General features: G+C 43.1%; 1 protein-coding gene across 10 annotated transcripts in view; it reads left to right on the top strand.

Annotated features, from left to right (window-relative positions):
- Positions 1-7,229: 7,229 nt before the first annotated feature.
- Positions 7,230-17,341, top strand: part of CDC42BPB (CDC42 binding protein kinase beta) — a 91,360-nt gene continuing 81,248 nt past the window's right edge. For all 10 annotated transcript variants that reach the window (XR_009276957.1, XM_058832902.1, XM_058832892.1 and 7 more), the window contains exon 1: positions 7,230-7,681. Coding sequence is in view for 9 of the 10 variants with exons in the window: in XM_058832902.1 (XP_058688885.1) it covers positions 7,504-7,681 (178 nt within the window). In the remaining variant the exon portion in view is untranslated. The remainder of the gene's footprint in view (positions 7,682-17,341) is intronic.

Genomic DNA, 17,341 nt, shown 5'->3' with positions numbered 1-17,341 from the left:
CTGCAAATCCAGACTGAGTGCCTCTGGATGTGCAATGGTGCAGTCAAGATGAGCCTGAAGCTTGGCTGAAATCTTTATTTAGAGCAAATGAATAAGAACAAAATGTCTACTTCGCACATTGTCAGAAAAATCACTTTGTTTTTGGAAGAGGTTTCGTTGAACAGAAAAGTGAGAATTATTAGGAGCAGTCTTTCAGGATATTTGATGCTGATGCTGGTACAGTTATTTTTTCACCGTCCCAGGATACTCTGAATCAAAGCCATTTTGGTCCCACCAATGCCATTCTGAACAGTGCTCAGAAATTTGTAATAAAGAATTATCAGCTGGGAATGGCTTGCCAGGTCATTATTGCTGAAGAAGTAAAAACATTTTCCTGCATAGTGTCTCCTGCTGATTTTAGGGCAGTGTACAACTGCATTTTTCCTGCATGCTATTTATGTTCTGCCTGTATCTTAGAAAGAGATTGGAATATTTTCTGATTTCCACTTCTCATTACCACAAAATTATTATCTATGGATTGTCCATTGTAGAGAGGGAACCAGGGAAGAAAGTACAATAGAACTTGCTCTTTATTTTGATTATGCATTTTCTGAAAAATCAAAGAGCACTTTGTCAGAGAAGAATGAAGTATGTCTTAAAGTAACATTACTTAAAATGCAAAATATTTCATTCAAAGCAGATTAGTTCTATTCCTTTTAGAGAGATTTAGTTGTGCTTATCTCCATGGGAACACTACTATTAAAGTCAGTGACAGATTTTTAAAGGTTCAAGAGAGAAGATGGAAGTTTTATTTTTCATCTCCTATCATTCCTCTCAAGACATAAAAAAAATTAATAACATGCAGTATTAATTTAAAATGTGGTATGAATAACACTGCTACTCTCAGCAACCCAGGAGAACTAATCCTACAGATTAGCTAAGAAAAAGGAGGACATTTCTATCTATTTATTACACATCACCTAAAACTCCCCTTATTCTCTGCAGTGAAGAGTATGACTGTCAGCTTGGCTGAACCACAGTGCCAGAGCATCTAGCAAAATATAAAACAGCCCACAACACAAAACCAGATAATCCTAGTCTAGCGTCAACCCAGGCACAAAAAATTGCCTCCAGCAATGATGCTTTTCACACTTTGTACAAAGATTGATCTGACCAAGTCTGGCAGATGTGAAGTTGCAGTAACAAACACTATTAAATGACAAAATGGCAGCTATACAGAGAGCAAGACATGGTGCTGTGGCTTGCAAGATGTCATAATTGTTGACAAGTATTTGGGGTTTTTAACATCATCTCTGTACCACTGCTTCTACCTTCTTGAGAGAGCCATAAAGTTTGAGCCTAAGGAGGGTTTTGTGATTCGTTTTGTCATTCTTTCAACACAGCCTAAATAGATTGGATCATTGAGCCAGTGTTTTCCTTGGGATACTGTGGACTTGAAATCAGAACTGAAATAAAAATGAGCTGTTGTCTTGCCTAAACATGGTGATGACATTCTGTTCCAGATGTCCACTACAATGACTTCATCTAAACCCCTAGTTCTCTACACTTCAGTCTTTTTCAGAAAAACACTAGGAGGAGGAAAAAAAGGCAAAAACAAGAAAGAAAAGAACAAGTGATCTCATAATGGTTTTGATGAAAGCAGCTGCCCACTTCAGTTAATGCTGCACTCAAAGCGTGAATGGAATGGGAAGCCTTTTAATTTAATGGGATCCATTTCAGGCTCCTCATATTAAACTGCCTATAATCAGGAAACATATAGATCAGTAAGACCAGTGGCTTCCTGAAACAGCAGCAGAGAGGCAAGATCCCTTCTTTCAGGTGAACTGATATGGGCTGAAATTATTGAGTAGGACAACTACATGAGCATGAAAAAATAGATAAAATTATGTGTTTGGGAACCTGCTGCAGCTAGACTGGGGGAAGTGAGGGATTAGCATGGTTCCTTTGCTTATTAAGGCATTCTGCTCCCTAAGTCCTGCAAAGCAAACCAGTCAGAAGTGACAGTATCCCTAAAAGCCTCTACTAATACACCTAATAAATTATTTCTTCTTTGTTTTTTGTTCTTTTTAAGGAAATATGCAGCAAGTACAAAATCTTTTCATATCCTAGTTTGTTTCACCTTCAGTTCAAAATGTTGGGTTATACCATCACTAAAATCTAGATACTTACAAGAGCAAAACAGAAGCACTGCCAACAAATGCACCAATGGCAGAATGCACTTAACAGGAGGTAACTTGCCAAACAGTTTGGTTGCTCTCTTTTTTTTTTTTTTTTAAATTTATGTTATGGGAAAGCATTTTAGTGAGACTTGGAAATGACCAATGACTCTCAGCCTTTTCCAGCACTTTCCTGTGATCAACTGCCCATTGTTTCCTCCCACTTCACTCATCATCATGTGCAAAGGGAAGAGCATTAGTCGAACTCCTTTGCACAGATATTGCATTAGGGAGAGCTGAAGCAGACAGAGCTCCCTGGAAGCTGAAGCACAGTTCTAGCATTCACCAACAAAAGAGCAGAGACTTTATCTTCTTTGAGAAATTTCCTATGTACTTGCCACTGTGGCTAACAAACCAGTGGTGAGCTCGCTGTTGCTGTGTTTAATATTGACTGCATTAGCTCAATGTTCAGGTTTACATGGTGCAATGTCATCAAAGACAGCCCCCACTGATAGATTATTTTTGGCTCCCAGTATAGATGACAGCTGTATATTTACACTGCATTTGGCAAGAAGGGATTTTTTAGAATATTGCCAAATACAAACAGAGCTGGAAAGGTGAATTCCCTAAAAAATAATTACAGGAAGGAAAGTCCATGATAACAACAAGATACAAAGCAGTCGTGTGACTTTTAGGCATGTTTAACTCTTTATTATATTCTACCTTTGGAAGTCATTACTATGAGCTTTCTCTGATTTCAATTTAATTATATTTTGCATTATGGATCCTTAGAAAACTCCTCCCTTGCTGCACATTAGTTATCTCTCTCAGTTAAAAATTTAATCTAATTTCCTTAATGAATAGAATATATTTAGGTCTTCTAGCTAGGTCTTCTAGCTCTTTAGACTCTCCCCTTTGCTTATTACTATAAAAATAATTTAGGTAAAAAACAAATAAAATATTGCAACTAGGTGCTTTTTTTTTCTTTTTCTAGAATTATCTGTCCGAATGTAAAAAAGGAGATAGCTGCAACTTCTCCACTTTTTATTTTTAGCATGGTGTTTTCCTTGTTAATGAGCTATGCTTGCAATTTCTATCCATACTCTATATTTCTTAATTTTCCTCAATTCCAAAATGATCTGGGGGTGGATTTTCCTGAAGTCATAAAGCAGTGACACAGCTATTTCCTGTTGCCATCAAAATTCTGTAACAGAATTTCTTCCTCTACAAGTTACTAAGTTACTTGGAGTACAGCCAAATCCAAAACAAAAAAAAAAAAAAAAGACTTAAGTTGATTGGGTTGATCGGATCCATAAAAACTTTGCAGTAGCCAAGTGAACTTGGTGCCTTGAGTTCTGCAGATCTACAATCATTCCAGATAAGTGAGAAAACTAAGAACCTGTTCAATTGCCAAAAAACAAGCAAACAAAAAAAAAAAAAAAAACCCAAAAAAAAAAACCACTTAAAAATTTAAAATGAGATCCGTTCCAGAAAAAGGAGCTGTATTTTTCCACTTAAATATGCCATAGGAAAAGGGAACCAGTAAGATGGATCATTTAATTCATTTTAGCCAGATCACATTTATTTTTAGCCTATGGAATTGGCACAGATGAGTAACAGAAGCAGAATACCTTCAGCTACAATTCCAAGTTTACATACAATTCCTAGTAGGATTACCAAATGTCACCTTTTAGCTCAGAAGAGTTTTTTGTAGCTGAAACTCTTGCTGTGAAAACCCAGAATTATTCACAATGCACACGGCTTTTAACTCTTTGCAAGGGTTTTTTAAAATAAAATTTCAGCTAATTCTGGGATACCTGCAGTATCACTCATAAATAATCCTGCACGTGCTGGTCTGATGTACTGAACCTTCCATAGCTGTTAAAGCCGGATTCAATATCATCTGTCACCCATCTGTCGTTTTCCCAGCACTGGACCCGGTTCTTCACTGCTACTGGTGCAAGTCAGGAATAGCTCCTGAAACCCCTGAATTCTGCTAGTGCAAAACACACCGAGGAGACTGGAAACAACAGAGCGATTGGTAGGCAGAGATGGCTATTTCTTCACCGAGCTGCAGTCTCCTTTATCTCTTCCTTGCTGAAGGAGGTGATGATAATCACTGCAGGAACAGATAAGAAGAGCAAAGACAGATATTGTAACAGGATCTCTGTTCTCCCCAGCCATTACTCTGATCAACTGCCTGAAAATTACTCTCCAAAGTGGTAATAAGCTGAAAATGTTAGGCTCTGCTTTTAAATAAAGCAATAGCACCAGAAGAACAATTGTGATTGTTAAAATACCAAGGCTCCTCTAAATGAACATATCTGTGATATGACACAGTATGAGGTCAGATGAAACAACTGTAACCAAGGAGGAACACGGTGAGAGAACAATGAAAACTTCGAGATCTGCTGAAAAATATTTTTTTTCAAGTGGATGTTTGCAGAAGGAAATAGAAAGATAGAAGTTATTCAGGAAAAACAAAACTATTTTAGTCTACTGTGGGTTTCCTTTGTTTTAAAATTATAGGTTCTCTGTCATTCACAGCATCTTCTATCGACTTACAATTTTTAGAATTAACAGGTTCCAACATGCCTGTGTTTTCTTGACCCAGGTACTAGGTCCAAATGCACAGGATGGTATTATTATGAACTGAATAGCTTTCAAATGCAATAGATTATCTGCTGTCAAAGAGATATCAAACATGCCTGAGGGCCAAGGGATCCTAGAAACAAGTATGTCTGTAATCAGCTGCTGGTCCTGTGTGTCACATGGGAAGCAATATTTTCTGCTCCACAATAAAGACCCCACCGCTCTGCCCGGGTGTGCTCCTGACCCTTGGGAAAGGGCTGTGCAGCACTGCTCGGGTCTGGCCTTGCCATTGGCCCTGGAGGTGACAGATGGGAACGTTCAGGCCTTGCAGCAGTGACTGATATGCCACGTCTGACCATGAACAAAGCCCAGTCTGGTTCCTGCTGCCAGAGGCAGGGTGCTCCCAGCCCAGACAGAACCAGCACTCGGCTGCCTCCTTTCCAGTGCGATGGTTTTGAACACGCAGCACTCCAACTACCTGCCGGGGGAGACAGGCAAGGAAACAGCATCCTTGCCAGTTCAGCTTTGCATCAGGACCTGACTGGCTGCATTCCTACAGAAGTAAACTCCCATCCCAAGCTACTCAGCATCTTGCCTTGAGGTGATGCAGCTTCCAGAGAGAACAGTTCTCAGAATAAGCTGTGATGGGAAAAAAAGCAGTGCTGTGGAAGGTTTTGAGTGTCTTACACCCAGCTCCCTTCTCCCTCAAGGGATCAAGGACAGCAGCTGTGAACACACAGGGCTCTTTTTGCCTGGGCTAGCTGTTGCTGGGGAATAAAGTCCTGTCACCAGGGAGGTTCTGAAAGGTATAAAAAGCCACAGCTTCCAGACACCATGTCCTGCTGCAAAGCTGTGCCTACCCGACCAGCCCCATGCCTGTTGCTGCTGAGGCAAGTCACAGAGCACGGAATCATGACCAAGGCTGGGAAAGAGAAGGCCTCTCTCCAGGTGTGGTAGGAGAATTCTCCCAATGGCACAGCATCCAGTGAAGATCTGTGGGGATGGTGGCCCTGGGGTCACCACATCCTTTATGGGAACTCATGGCCTGTCATGGCCAGGTGTGGGGCTGGGTGGCTCAGGCAGGCTGCCTGGTCCCCAGTGCACCTGCCTGACCGCTGGGGAGGGGACTTTGTCCTGGAGTCCTGTTGGGATGGCACAGGCCAGGGCACACACACTGGACACACATGTTGTCCATGAAATGTGAATCATTACCTGGTATGCAACAAGCCAAGCATTGCACACTTGAGAGACATTGATTATTTCAGCATTGTGCAAGCCTGGGTGCTCAGTGGTATTCCACAAATCAAGCACAAGCCATCAGAGTTTCTGCACCATTATTCATAAACAGAAATTCAGAGTTAGCCACTTCCCAAGCTCAGTCCCTCTGCTAGGATTGGTTAGTCATTTCCATGCAAGTTACATAACCCCAGCTAACTTCTACATGTGGTCAGAGAAAGGGTCCTCATCTGGGCAGGGGTCTTTTTGAGCTGTAGGTGTGATCTTTAGTATTATACTTAAGATAGTTCAGCAATAGGATACATGGACCTTGAGTATTTTGTCTAAGTTAGCAATGGAGCCCCTGGAGCAGGTGCAGTAGAAGACAGCAAGGATGACTGGGGGACTGGAGCATCAATCTTATGAGGAAAGGCTGAGGGAACAGGTCCTGTTCAGCCTTGAGAAAAGACAACTGAGAGGGGACCCCATCAATGCCTACAAGTATCTGCAGGGAGGGTGACGAGGGGATGGAGCCAGGCTCTCTTTGGTGGTGCTGAGCAACAGGACAAGAGGCAACAAGCAGAAACCGATACACAGGAAGTTCCACCTGAACATGAGGAAGAACTTTACTGTGCAGTGACCATGCACTGGAACAGGTTGTCCAGAGAGAGTGTGGAGTCTCCCTCAGTGGAGACATCCAAGAGCCATCTGGATGCCATCCTGTGCCATGTGCTTTGGGGTGCCCCTGCTCGAGCAGGGGGGCTGGACAAGACACCCTGTTGTGGTCCCAGACCCATTCCAAGTGCCCGTGATTCTGCACATGTAGACAGACACCAACATTGTGATGTGCTGTGTGTTTAAAGCTTGTTAGTGCCAGCATGTCCATGAGTGAGGGATGCTGCCTGCTGCCTGTTCTCTGACTAGGGCTCCTTTGGTGTGCCTGACACACAGGTCTTACACCAAAGAACCTCCTGACTGAGGATAACACATACAGAAACAGGCACACACACACAGACACAGAGACACAGACACACACACACAGACACACACACACACACAGATGAACACACACACACACACAGACAGACACACACACAGACATACAGACACACATACACGAAAGTGCCGACACGGACGCGCAGCCCACGCGCCCTCCGCGGCGAATCTGTCGCTACGGGGCGCCGCCCGGCCCAAACTTCCTGTGCAGCTTCGCGCGGCCCTGCCCACGTCGGAGCGCGCGGGCGCCGCGCGGTGGGCGTGGCCGGAGCCGCTCCGAGGGACGCGCCGGGCCCGGGGAGGAGGAGCGGGATCGGGAGCGGGATCGGCCCTTCCCCGCCGCCGGGGCGAGGCCGCAGCGGAGCGGGGCGGGGGGTGGCCGGGTCCGGCCCATGGACCGTCCGTGCCCGAGGCGGAGCCCGTGGAAGAAGCCGCTCGGCCGCGGGAGGTGGCGCGGGGCGGCTGAGCGCGGCTGAGCCCCGGGGCCTTCGCTTCGCTTCGCCCCGTCCCGTCCGTGCCCCGCGCCCGCCGCCCGAGCGGCACCATGTCGGCCAAGGTGCGGCTGAAGCGGCTGGAGCAGCTGGTGCTGGACGGGCCGCAGCGGCACGACAGCGTGCTGAGCGTGGAGACCCTGCTCGACCTCCTGGTCGGCGTCTACGCCGAGTGCAGCCGCGACTCGCCGCTCCGCCGCGACCGATACGTGTCCGACTTTCTCGAGTGGGGTGAGCCCGGGCGGGGGCCGCGGGGCCGGGTGGCGGGGGCTGTGCGCGGTGCCCGTGAGGGGCGGCGGGCCGGTCGGGGGCGGCCCGGCCCCGCAGTGCGCTCCCACCGCCGCTCCCGGCAGCGCCGGAGACGCCGCCCCTGGATGCGGCGCCTCCCTGGGGAACACCCCCGCCGCCAGCCGGGCCTTGACCCTCCAGGTCTCCTCCCTCGGTCCCAGGCGAACCGCTTGGCAGCCGGCAACAGGAACGGCAGCGGAGTGTCCTTGGCCTGAAACCCTGCTCGGCTTAACCCGAAATGTCAGGCTAATCCAGTGCTCCTCGGAGGGTTTCCTACCTGGGGGAGGGGAGGAGGGGAGAGCACCAGGCTCAGGCTTTGAAATATTGCTCTGCTGCTTTAGAGAGGGCATGTGTGTGTGTGGCTCGAAGAAACAACAGTTCCCGTTCATCATACAGTCTTTTTTAATTTGGCCATGCCCCCCAAGGACAGAGTATTTCTAGGCAGCCTTTCTAAGAGCTTTGTTTAATGGTTCCCTACTGTTAAGCAGCCTGATAACGAGAGACCTCCAATAGTCCGGAGCGTGCTGACGAAAGAAAATGTGGATACTTTTGATGGCACTTAGAATAAAAGTTTCCTATCCAACGTTGTTTAGTCAAGGCTGTTGACTAGAGGTATGTGGAGAGCAGAGATCCTTCCCTACTGCATGTCTAAATGAATTTATGTTAAAACGGCCATGGTGGCTGACTGGTTTATTCAGCTGAGTAAGTTATGAATAATAATGTATGACGAAGGTGACTTAACTTCTCCATGGAATAAGAATTGGATGGGAGGGAGGAGAGATCATCGCTCACGAGAATGTTGTCCCGTTTATCAGCTGTTCCATGCATGTACAGTTAATTAGGCTTTAAAAGAGCACTCTTAAAAAATCAAAAAACAACAACAACAAAAAAACTCAACCAACAAAACAAAGGATTTCCTAAGGGAGAGGGAGGGGCAGATTTACTTCAGTAAATGCAAATGTGTGTCTTTAGCACTAGAGACCAGAGCACTAACATGAAGGGACAGCTGGTTCTCCTTAATTTCTGTGGGGACCACCACTCTTTGTCATACACTAACAAACTAAGAGGATTCACTTCCTGGACTCTTCTATTGACGTCAGTAATGCGATTGCCAACTGAATAATTAACCACTTTATCACATCTGCCCCGCAAGGCTGCAGCCTGGGGAACATTGATTATTTGTTTTGTCATGGGAGCTTTGTGTGTCTTCTGCAAAGAGCATTCAGGGTTTTTTGTTTTCAAGCTGATGGCTTGAACGAGTGAGCACCAGTAAATTGTTAAGTGTGATAGATCAGACTGCAGCATACTTTGAAAACTGAAGTTGGAAGGATTTGGGGCAGGCCAGAGAATGATATGCTTTTTCTATAGCGCTGCTGGTGGTTTTGTCTTACTGATTGATCCCAGCGTTGTCATTTTCTGTGTGATGGAGAGGCCGATTATCCAATTGTTTATAAAATCGCTTCTTTTAATTCTATTTATTGTGTTCACTGAATGTGAAAAGGTTACTGACTTGATGAAAAGTATAGCTTGCAATAAAAACAGTGTGTAGGTTTTACTGCAGTGTGGGATTACCCTGGTATAACAAAGTGCCTATTCAATAAATAATTGAAATGTATGTGAGCTACCATCTGGTGCTGCAGAGTAGGGATAAAAGTTTATAATCCAGGCTCTTGATGGTAAGGGGGTGGGCCTAAGTCTGTACTGTATATTTGTGTTCCATTGACAAGGGATACCCTTAAAACCAATTATAGTTGATACAGTGTGTTCCTTCCTTTCCTTGAACTTAAAAACAAATGAGTGCCAGCAACGAGACACCTTTTATCTGTGTCCTAGTGCCCTCACAGTGTGTTTCCACTGACAAGGAACTTGTTTCTGCCTCCAGCTAATAGGGAAAATATCATGCCAAACATGCTAATCTTCCTTATGTCATGATGTATCTTAATTACAGCCTGATTTGCTGTTAGAAGATATTCTGGATTAATGTGCACAAGTTTTCTGTGCTGTTATGTGTCTGTAGAAGCATCAGAGTGTAGTTAAATATTTGGGATATACTTTGAAGATCAGTGTTTCTTTATCAACTGGAGACGGACGGAATTTCCTTTTGACAAAATGGAGACTTACCAGTGGCAATGGAAATAAGCTGCATAGGTATTAAGTTTCAATTCAGATGAGCTATATAACAAACATTTTTTTACAATTTCGATTTTAAAACTGGGTGTGAGGTATCACACGTGTAAAACTCCCTTGAAATGATTCAGTATGGCTAATAGACTTGCTTGCCTTCTTAATTGGCTAGAGAAAATAGAGTTCAGGCGTGGTAGTTGAGGCAGGGTTTTTTTCTGGCTGTGGGGTGCAGAGGAGATTCTGAGTTGTGTAGTGTAGCTGCTGGATAGGGATATCTCTGCTTTCTGACAGAGCATGGTACTGCTCATACTCTGTAGCTGGTGGGTGCTGGGGAAATGAGGAGTCCAGAAAATTAAGTCCCATGTTCATCTTGTGAGAGTTAATCCACTTCCTCTCTATTCAACATCTGTGGAAGCCTTGTGCCTTACCTGTGAAGGCTGATAAATTCCAAATGATGCATCCCTTTGCTTCTGTCCTATTTAATTCCTCTGCTGCTTCCTGGTACCCCTGCCACAGGCTTATGTCTTCAAAATTTTCTTCATATTTGCTAACTATAGAAGAGCACAGGGTGTGGTCCTTTGCCTTGAGGCAGCTTGTGGCTTCCATTGCTTTACAAATCTTGTAAGAATCTGCCATTTTAACCTTGTCAATTTCCCATGGTGAATGGAGCTTTCAAACAGACTGTTCTTTCCCTATATTGGATGTATAATACAAAATACCTTTACGCCAAGTGTCTTTGGAAAAGAATTAGCTGAAGTGCAAGTGAGGAGTCCAAAGTCCTTTTCTTCTAGTTATTTTTATCTATAACGTCTGGTGAAGAAGATCTCACCAAGCTGGTTATCACTGTTACATTGTTTATATATTAGATATTGAAATAATGCTCAGTATTCTTAGTGGGAATTGAATCCAAGTCTGTCAGGTAACAGACCCATGTCTACATGTTCAGAAAGAACTTCCCAAATCTGTGCTTTTAAAACAGTCTTTTAAACTGTTGCTGCATCTGTTGCTCCTAGAGTGAGAAATAGTGAGGAGTCCTATTTATTCTAGTTGGCCTTTGCTCATTCCTCTCTGGAAGTGGGACTGCCTGATGCTATCAGCAGGCACAGAGGAGGCTGCATGGCCTTTGGACTTACTTGATGGACACCGGGTGCTGCAGTGTGGTATTGTCCATACACTGCAGAGGGATGTCCCAAGAGACACTTCCTGCAGAAAATGTATGCTGTCCCTTGTTTACCCTGACAAGGACAGAAGTACAGGAGTGCTGGAGCAGCACAGTCACAGCTCAGGTGTCTGCACCACCTGTCCTTTAGGTTTCAGGTACAGCGTGTTCCTCCCTGTGGAGCCTCTTGCTCTCTCATACTGAGGCATCTGAGTCTTGCATAACTCTGTGCTAGACTCGCAGGGCACCTTGCTGGCTGGCATCACTTCTGTGCTGGTTTGACATCACCTTGTTTTTCAGGAGTTATCTTAGCTGGCTGGTGCTCACTGCTCCTTCCTTCCAGTCACCAGGGACTGGTGCAACTGGCTGCTCCATTTTTGGACAGCTACTTGTCACAGTTTGCAGCCAGTAGTCAAACATGTTCAGAGGAGAGTCTCACAGGAATGGGCCCTATTTGTATTCAAAATGATCCTGGTGCTGCACAGCCTCTCTTGCTTCAGCCTTTGTTTCTTCTGACCCTATTTCATACTGCTGGCCTGCTACAGAGGGCAAGATGGCACATGTCCCCATACACTTCATTCAGTGTTGTCTCACTCCCAGACTAAGTATTGGCTGATTCTCTCTGTGACAGCACCTCAAAACCCATGTCAGAGTAGTTTAGACTGACCTGTGTTTGGTTGGTTTTTTTGTTTGAAGCAGGCTCTTCTGTGGACTGTTTCTCCTCATTTGTTATGAGCTGTCTGATTGCTGACTTACCTTCTGGGTTCTCAGTTTTTGCAAGGTCTGCTACACAGCTGAAATAGTGTTCTGCTTTAGGATGGTGGTGGGAATTTTTTGTCTCAGTTCTTTTTTCCTGAGAGGGACTTTAAGGACGCTGAAGCTATGGGGAAAACAAAGATGATGCAGATGATTAGCACAAGTAGGCTAGCTTGGCACCTGCTGCTGAGCTCTTGAAGACAGTCTGGCATAATAAGACAGTGGATGCTGTTGTAGTAACATCAATACATTCACAGTCCGGACTAGAGGAGAGAAAAAACATACACACAGGGTGCTCAAAGCAACCTCTAGCCTAGCCCTGAACTGCCACTTTTGGGAATATATTTGTTGCACTTGAGTGTGGACCATGGATGGAAAAAGTCATGCACAGAACATTGACCGGGATGGGCTGCTCTGCTGGTGCAGTGATTCACAGCTTTAGGTCGCTGTCAGGACTGGTGCTTCAAGTTTGGACCTTGCCATTTGGAGGGGCTCTGTGAGCTTTGCACGTTGACTCTGAGGCCTAGTCTTTCCTCCTTCCAGTTCTGCTTAAAGAGACACCTTAACCTTTCAGATAAAAAAATACCTAATTAGGGAAGGGATAACCTTGCAGACTGGCCTTTCTGTCAGGACAGTGTGGAGCCTGTCCTCTCAGCCTGGGAGCAGTTGTGTTAGAAGTTACATGGGAGCCTGAGAAAGGGTCTTTCCAGCCTGCATTAGAACATCTTCTAGGCTAGCTGCAGGGTTGACCTAGTCCTCTGCCACAGGTACTGCTGTACTAGAAAAAGTACTAGATAAAGGCAGGGACACAATGTGTAGCAAGTGTGCTGCTAGCATAGGAGGCAAAACTATCCTTAATTGATTTGGAGGTGACCTCAGAGCTGATGGACTTTCAGGATTGCTTATGAGGATCTGTTGGTCTTTCGGGGTTACACCAGGAAAAACTGTCACTTGATAACATGTCATATCTCTTGACTTGAGGGCTTAAATTCTTCTGTTCCTTCCCTTTGGCACTCCTCCCCCATCCCCTGCTTGCAGAAATACACATAAAAATCCAGGAAGGGACCTCAGGCTCTGCCAGCTTGTATAATGTCCTTCTGTGTGCAGGCAGAAGCTGTGCAGTGAGTGATAAGCCTGTTGGGCACATGTATGAAGTGACAGTGGTTGGATAATGAAGACAACTGATGAACAAGAAAACTGAATTTCAGATTTTGGCTAAGTTTCCTCTGTATCATCCTCTATCCACCAAAGCCTGTTACAATCCCTTAAACTAGAGCTAGTGGCAGGAGGGTGTGGACTGAGGGCCTGCTGGGCAGGGTACAGCTACAGGTGCCTTGCAGATGCTCTGGAAAGGTGAGTGGTGGGAACCATGGGTTTTTTTGTGCAGTGTGGATGCAGCTAGATCTCTTCCCTGCTCCTGAAGGATTTCCTGTGGTCACAGATGAGGCACCATAGCTTGGATCACCTCCTGTAACGGGGTCGTAATGGTCATCTGGCAGAATAGTGTGACCCTGGCTGCTGAATCTCAGCTACCTGCATTCCCTGCTTTGATGAAACTGGTTTTGTTCTTTTCAAAGGTGTATCTTAGGAAAAATTCAGATTGAAGTAGCCCAAACTGCAGTGTTAGCTTTGACAGCATTGTAGTTTGGGCTAGTGACATGAGGGCATGTGGTTAAAATCCTGCTGCTGTATGATGATGGACTCTTTACGGGACATCTGTTTTAATCTGTTATTTTTAGAATGAGACAGAATCTTTTAATGACTTTTTCTGTAAAACTTCATGCTGTGAAGCATTGACACTGAATGCTGCAGTCATGTTTTAAGTCGTGGCAAAGAAACATGGTCTGGAGGATGAGAGGCCATTGGCATGTGCTGTTAAAGTGACAGATGGCCTGGGTGAAGATTGTCTTTTGTCCCATGGAAGGAAGTTGGTATTGTTTTTCTCCTGTGGATGAAGGTGCTAATAAATAGCACCAGTCTTTAGTTAGGGCTTGAAGAATTATGTGGTATATTGAAGGCTGTGATCTGTATTTTGCATTTAAATTTTATCTATGGAAACTCAGAAGGGAGTAAATAAATCACTGATAAGTTTGTCTTCATACAGGAAAGTCTCTGTGCAGCTAGTAGTTTCTCACTGATGGTACATGATAAAGCGTAAGGTTGTAATGCAGATGTAAGATTTCATAAGCATTCATACACGTAACTTTTTTCTATCTTGTTTCACTTGCAAATCTAAATTATTTTCATATTGATTTTTCACAGATAATATTAAGATACAATATTTTGCCAAAAAAATTACTTGGTTTACATCCTCAAAACTTGCATGGCTGTCAAGAGTTACACATTATCAGTGGAAATGGCTTGGAAGTCAGTTTAGTCAACAGATCCACTACAATGAACTTTTTTATCAAATTAAGTTGAACTAATCTATTTTTGCAAACAGTTAACGTGTGGGAATGAGTCAGTTTCTTCCACACCTAATAGAACAAATGATTTTAACTGTGAATCAGAACTGAAAAGACTTGTTTCATTAGCTTTTTTTAGCAAGTTACTTCTACCTTTATGGTTGTATATTAATGTTTTAGGTTCTAGGAATGTTGATCTCTAGTTGCAATTATCTGGGAACGTTAAACTACAGATTCTTTAAATTTAAAAAAAATTACATTTTTTTTCCCTTGCATATAATTTGAGGCAATTCATACAAGCTGGTTTAAGATGAGTATTACAAAAAGGAAGAACTATAATACTTAACATTTGCAAATTTATCTGTGCCATTAATAGAATGTAGTGCCTAGGATTATAAAAAAAATTATGGGTTCATCTTTTTCATTACCAAAGTCTGAAAAAATTATTAGGATGATGGACCACAAATAAACTGTTTAGAAAAATAGAAAGGACTTGTTAAAGCTTTTAATGTATTTTTGCTTTTGATAATACTTTCTATAGAGTTGTCATTTATTTCCTAAGTCTTTCATAAGGTTTGCTTGAGAGTTCCAATATATCCTTGAAGTTAACAAAGGGCTTGTATCATGCTCACTATTATTTCCCACTGAAGTGCTAGAGGGTTTTGCATTTTATTTTATTTAATAGTATTAATTTATTTTATTTTTAATATTATTAGTTTATATTAATATTTTATTAATAGTTTTAAATATTTTTTTAAGAAAAGGGATTTAATTTAAAAAATTCTCCAGGTCTGAGAATTTTTATGTACATTTGCTCTGTGGTTCAATGTGATCTGCTCATTTTTTAGCTGTCTCCTAGCACTTTTCTCATCAGCATATGCAGATTGCCAGAATGCAGGCTTTCATTTAGAAAGATCTTGTTCACTATAATGAATGTAGCTTTCTTCAGTAGGAAACTACACACTGTTTTCTTAAGCCCTGATTTTGCATAGACCTCAGTAATCATGTCTGTAGATATACTTAGAGTGCATTCAGATTAAGTGTTTGCATCCATCATTTTCAGCTGAGGCCTTAGGCATCCTGAAGTGCCTGAGATCTTAATTTCTATCATTCATGTCATCAGGGTCTTAACACTGAAATGTGTTATTACTTAACCAAGGCCTAAAGCTTCAGATGTGATTAGTACCTCTGGATACCCAACCTAAGACATCTATAAAGGGGTCTGAGCTTTAGAAAGTGGTGGGGATATCTTTACCAAGTATTGAATCATTGAAACTGTGTAGAATTTATTAATCAGATGTGCATTAGCGAAGTTTGAGGTATGGTTCTTAATTTAAGTGCAGTGCCATTGAGGGGTAAATATATATAGCTGCCTTTCCCCAAAAGGCCGAGAAAAGATCAGAAGCAGCACCAATTTCAAATATATCCCAAATTCTTTTTGTAATTGTTCTCCAACATAAAAATAAACATGGATAATTGCTTTGTGAAGTCCTGCTTGGAATGTGTTTATGCCTGTTTAGTGAGTTGTGCATACTCAGGGTTTTGGAAAAGTCAATACAAAATTCTGTCTGGACTTCTAATTCAGCTTAAACCCGAGTTATGTTTTTCTAATGGTCATTGAAAGATTTGGTCAAAGGGGAAATAACAAGTAAGGCTACGCCTGTTTTTTAAACTCACTTGAGTAGGTATATGGAAGTCAGTCTCAAAAAAGTATTGCAGCTATTCTGGAAATATTGTACTTTCATTTGGGACTGTGTAGTTTGTGGGATGTGGATTCATTCTTTTTACAGGAGGTATAACCTTGCCTAAAGCACAGCAACCACTATAGAAGTATGGGGGGGGGTCATATATTATGATTTCCTTGCCAGTAGTGGACCCTTAGCCTAAGAACTAAGCTATATGGCTATGAAATCTCTGTCCTCATCTGCAGAAGTACAAGGTTTCTAGTAATTGCATGGTATTACTGATGGGACATCTGGGATCTTTTTCCCACTCTTGAGGAATTCCTCTGTCCCTGGTTCCCCCCACTACATCAAACAGAGATTTGACATGTATCTTTGGAATGGATGGGGATTGTCTCCACTGCCTTGCACACCTTAAGATTTCTCATGTTGTTATAACATGGCTTCTATGTTTTTCATTTTGCACATCCTTCCTCAAAAGTTGGCTTCTTCACAGAGCTTTTCTATGAGCTTATTGCTGCCTGTGTGACTTGTGATCGATACAGGAAGCTGGAGTGTTCAGAGTGCCTTTTATTTAATTACAGTATTATATACTGTAATTAAGGCAGAGTAGAAACAGCAGGCAGGTGGCTTCAGGCATGAGGATCCTATTATATAATTTTGAAATATGTTCTCAAAGGTTTGCTTTTTAAGATGCGTGTTTAGATTTAGCACTTTTTCTGATGGAATTGGTTAGGTTGTCATGTGTTGTTTCCTCCACCCCCATTTCTGTGTATAGTGGCTGCATGGTTGTGGTCTGTCTCTTATGAGCCCTGAGAGATGGACACACAGTGTGCAAGCTCTGCAGACTTTGTTCTACAGGCTTCTGGCCATTTTTGGACTCTGGATCTGAAGGAGAATAAGCAAATTTTTCCTATTGTTAGGTGTTTTTCCTATAGTTACTAGTACTTGAGTAAGAAGTTTGTATTGAAATTTTTAAATTAAGGATTTATGTTTCTGTGTCCAGTCTGTGATTGCTTGCATTATGTCAGCATGAAATGGGAATGTGATATCTGGCCACATTTTCTTTCTTTTTAGTTTGTATGCTCTTTAAGCCAAGGAGGGAATCTCAGTGTTCTCCCTGTCAGTGGTTCCTTTTCGGGTGGTATTGTTGCCCTGGAATGCTCTCAAGTTACACATCTTGAGGGAAAGGACATTTTTGTGACTCAGAATCATGGGATTTCCTCCAGGAGACTGTGAGAAGAGAACTTTTACATGTGCAAGATGCTAGAAGTGATCTAGAGGTCCTAGTGGAGTTATGGGTAGCTAGGAGCTGGTAGATATTGGGTTATAAGTGCAGAGGGAAGGCTGGAGCCTGTGGTATTTAGAATTTCTGCCTTTAATGGGTAATAGGTATTTTTCCTAAACTCACAGCACTTCATCTGTCAGAGCAGACTTTCTGAGAAGTTGCAGGTCAGCTGTGTCACAGGGAAGAAGC

The sequence above is a fragment of the Poecile atricapillus genome, chromosome 1 (assembly GCF_030490865.1).
Source record: "Poecile atricapillus isolate bPoeAtr1 chromosome 1, bPoeAtr1.hap1, whole genome shotgun sequence".
NCBI lineage: Eukaryota > Metazoa > Chordata > Aves > Passeriformes > Paridae > Poecile > Poecile atricapillus.
This window is presented reverse-complemented; position numbering and strand designations above follow the sequence as displayed.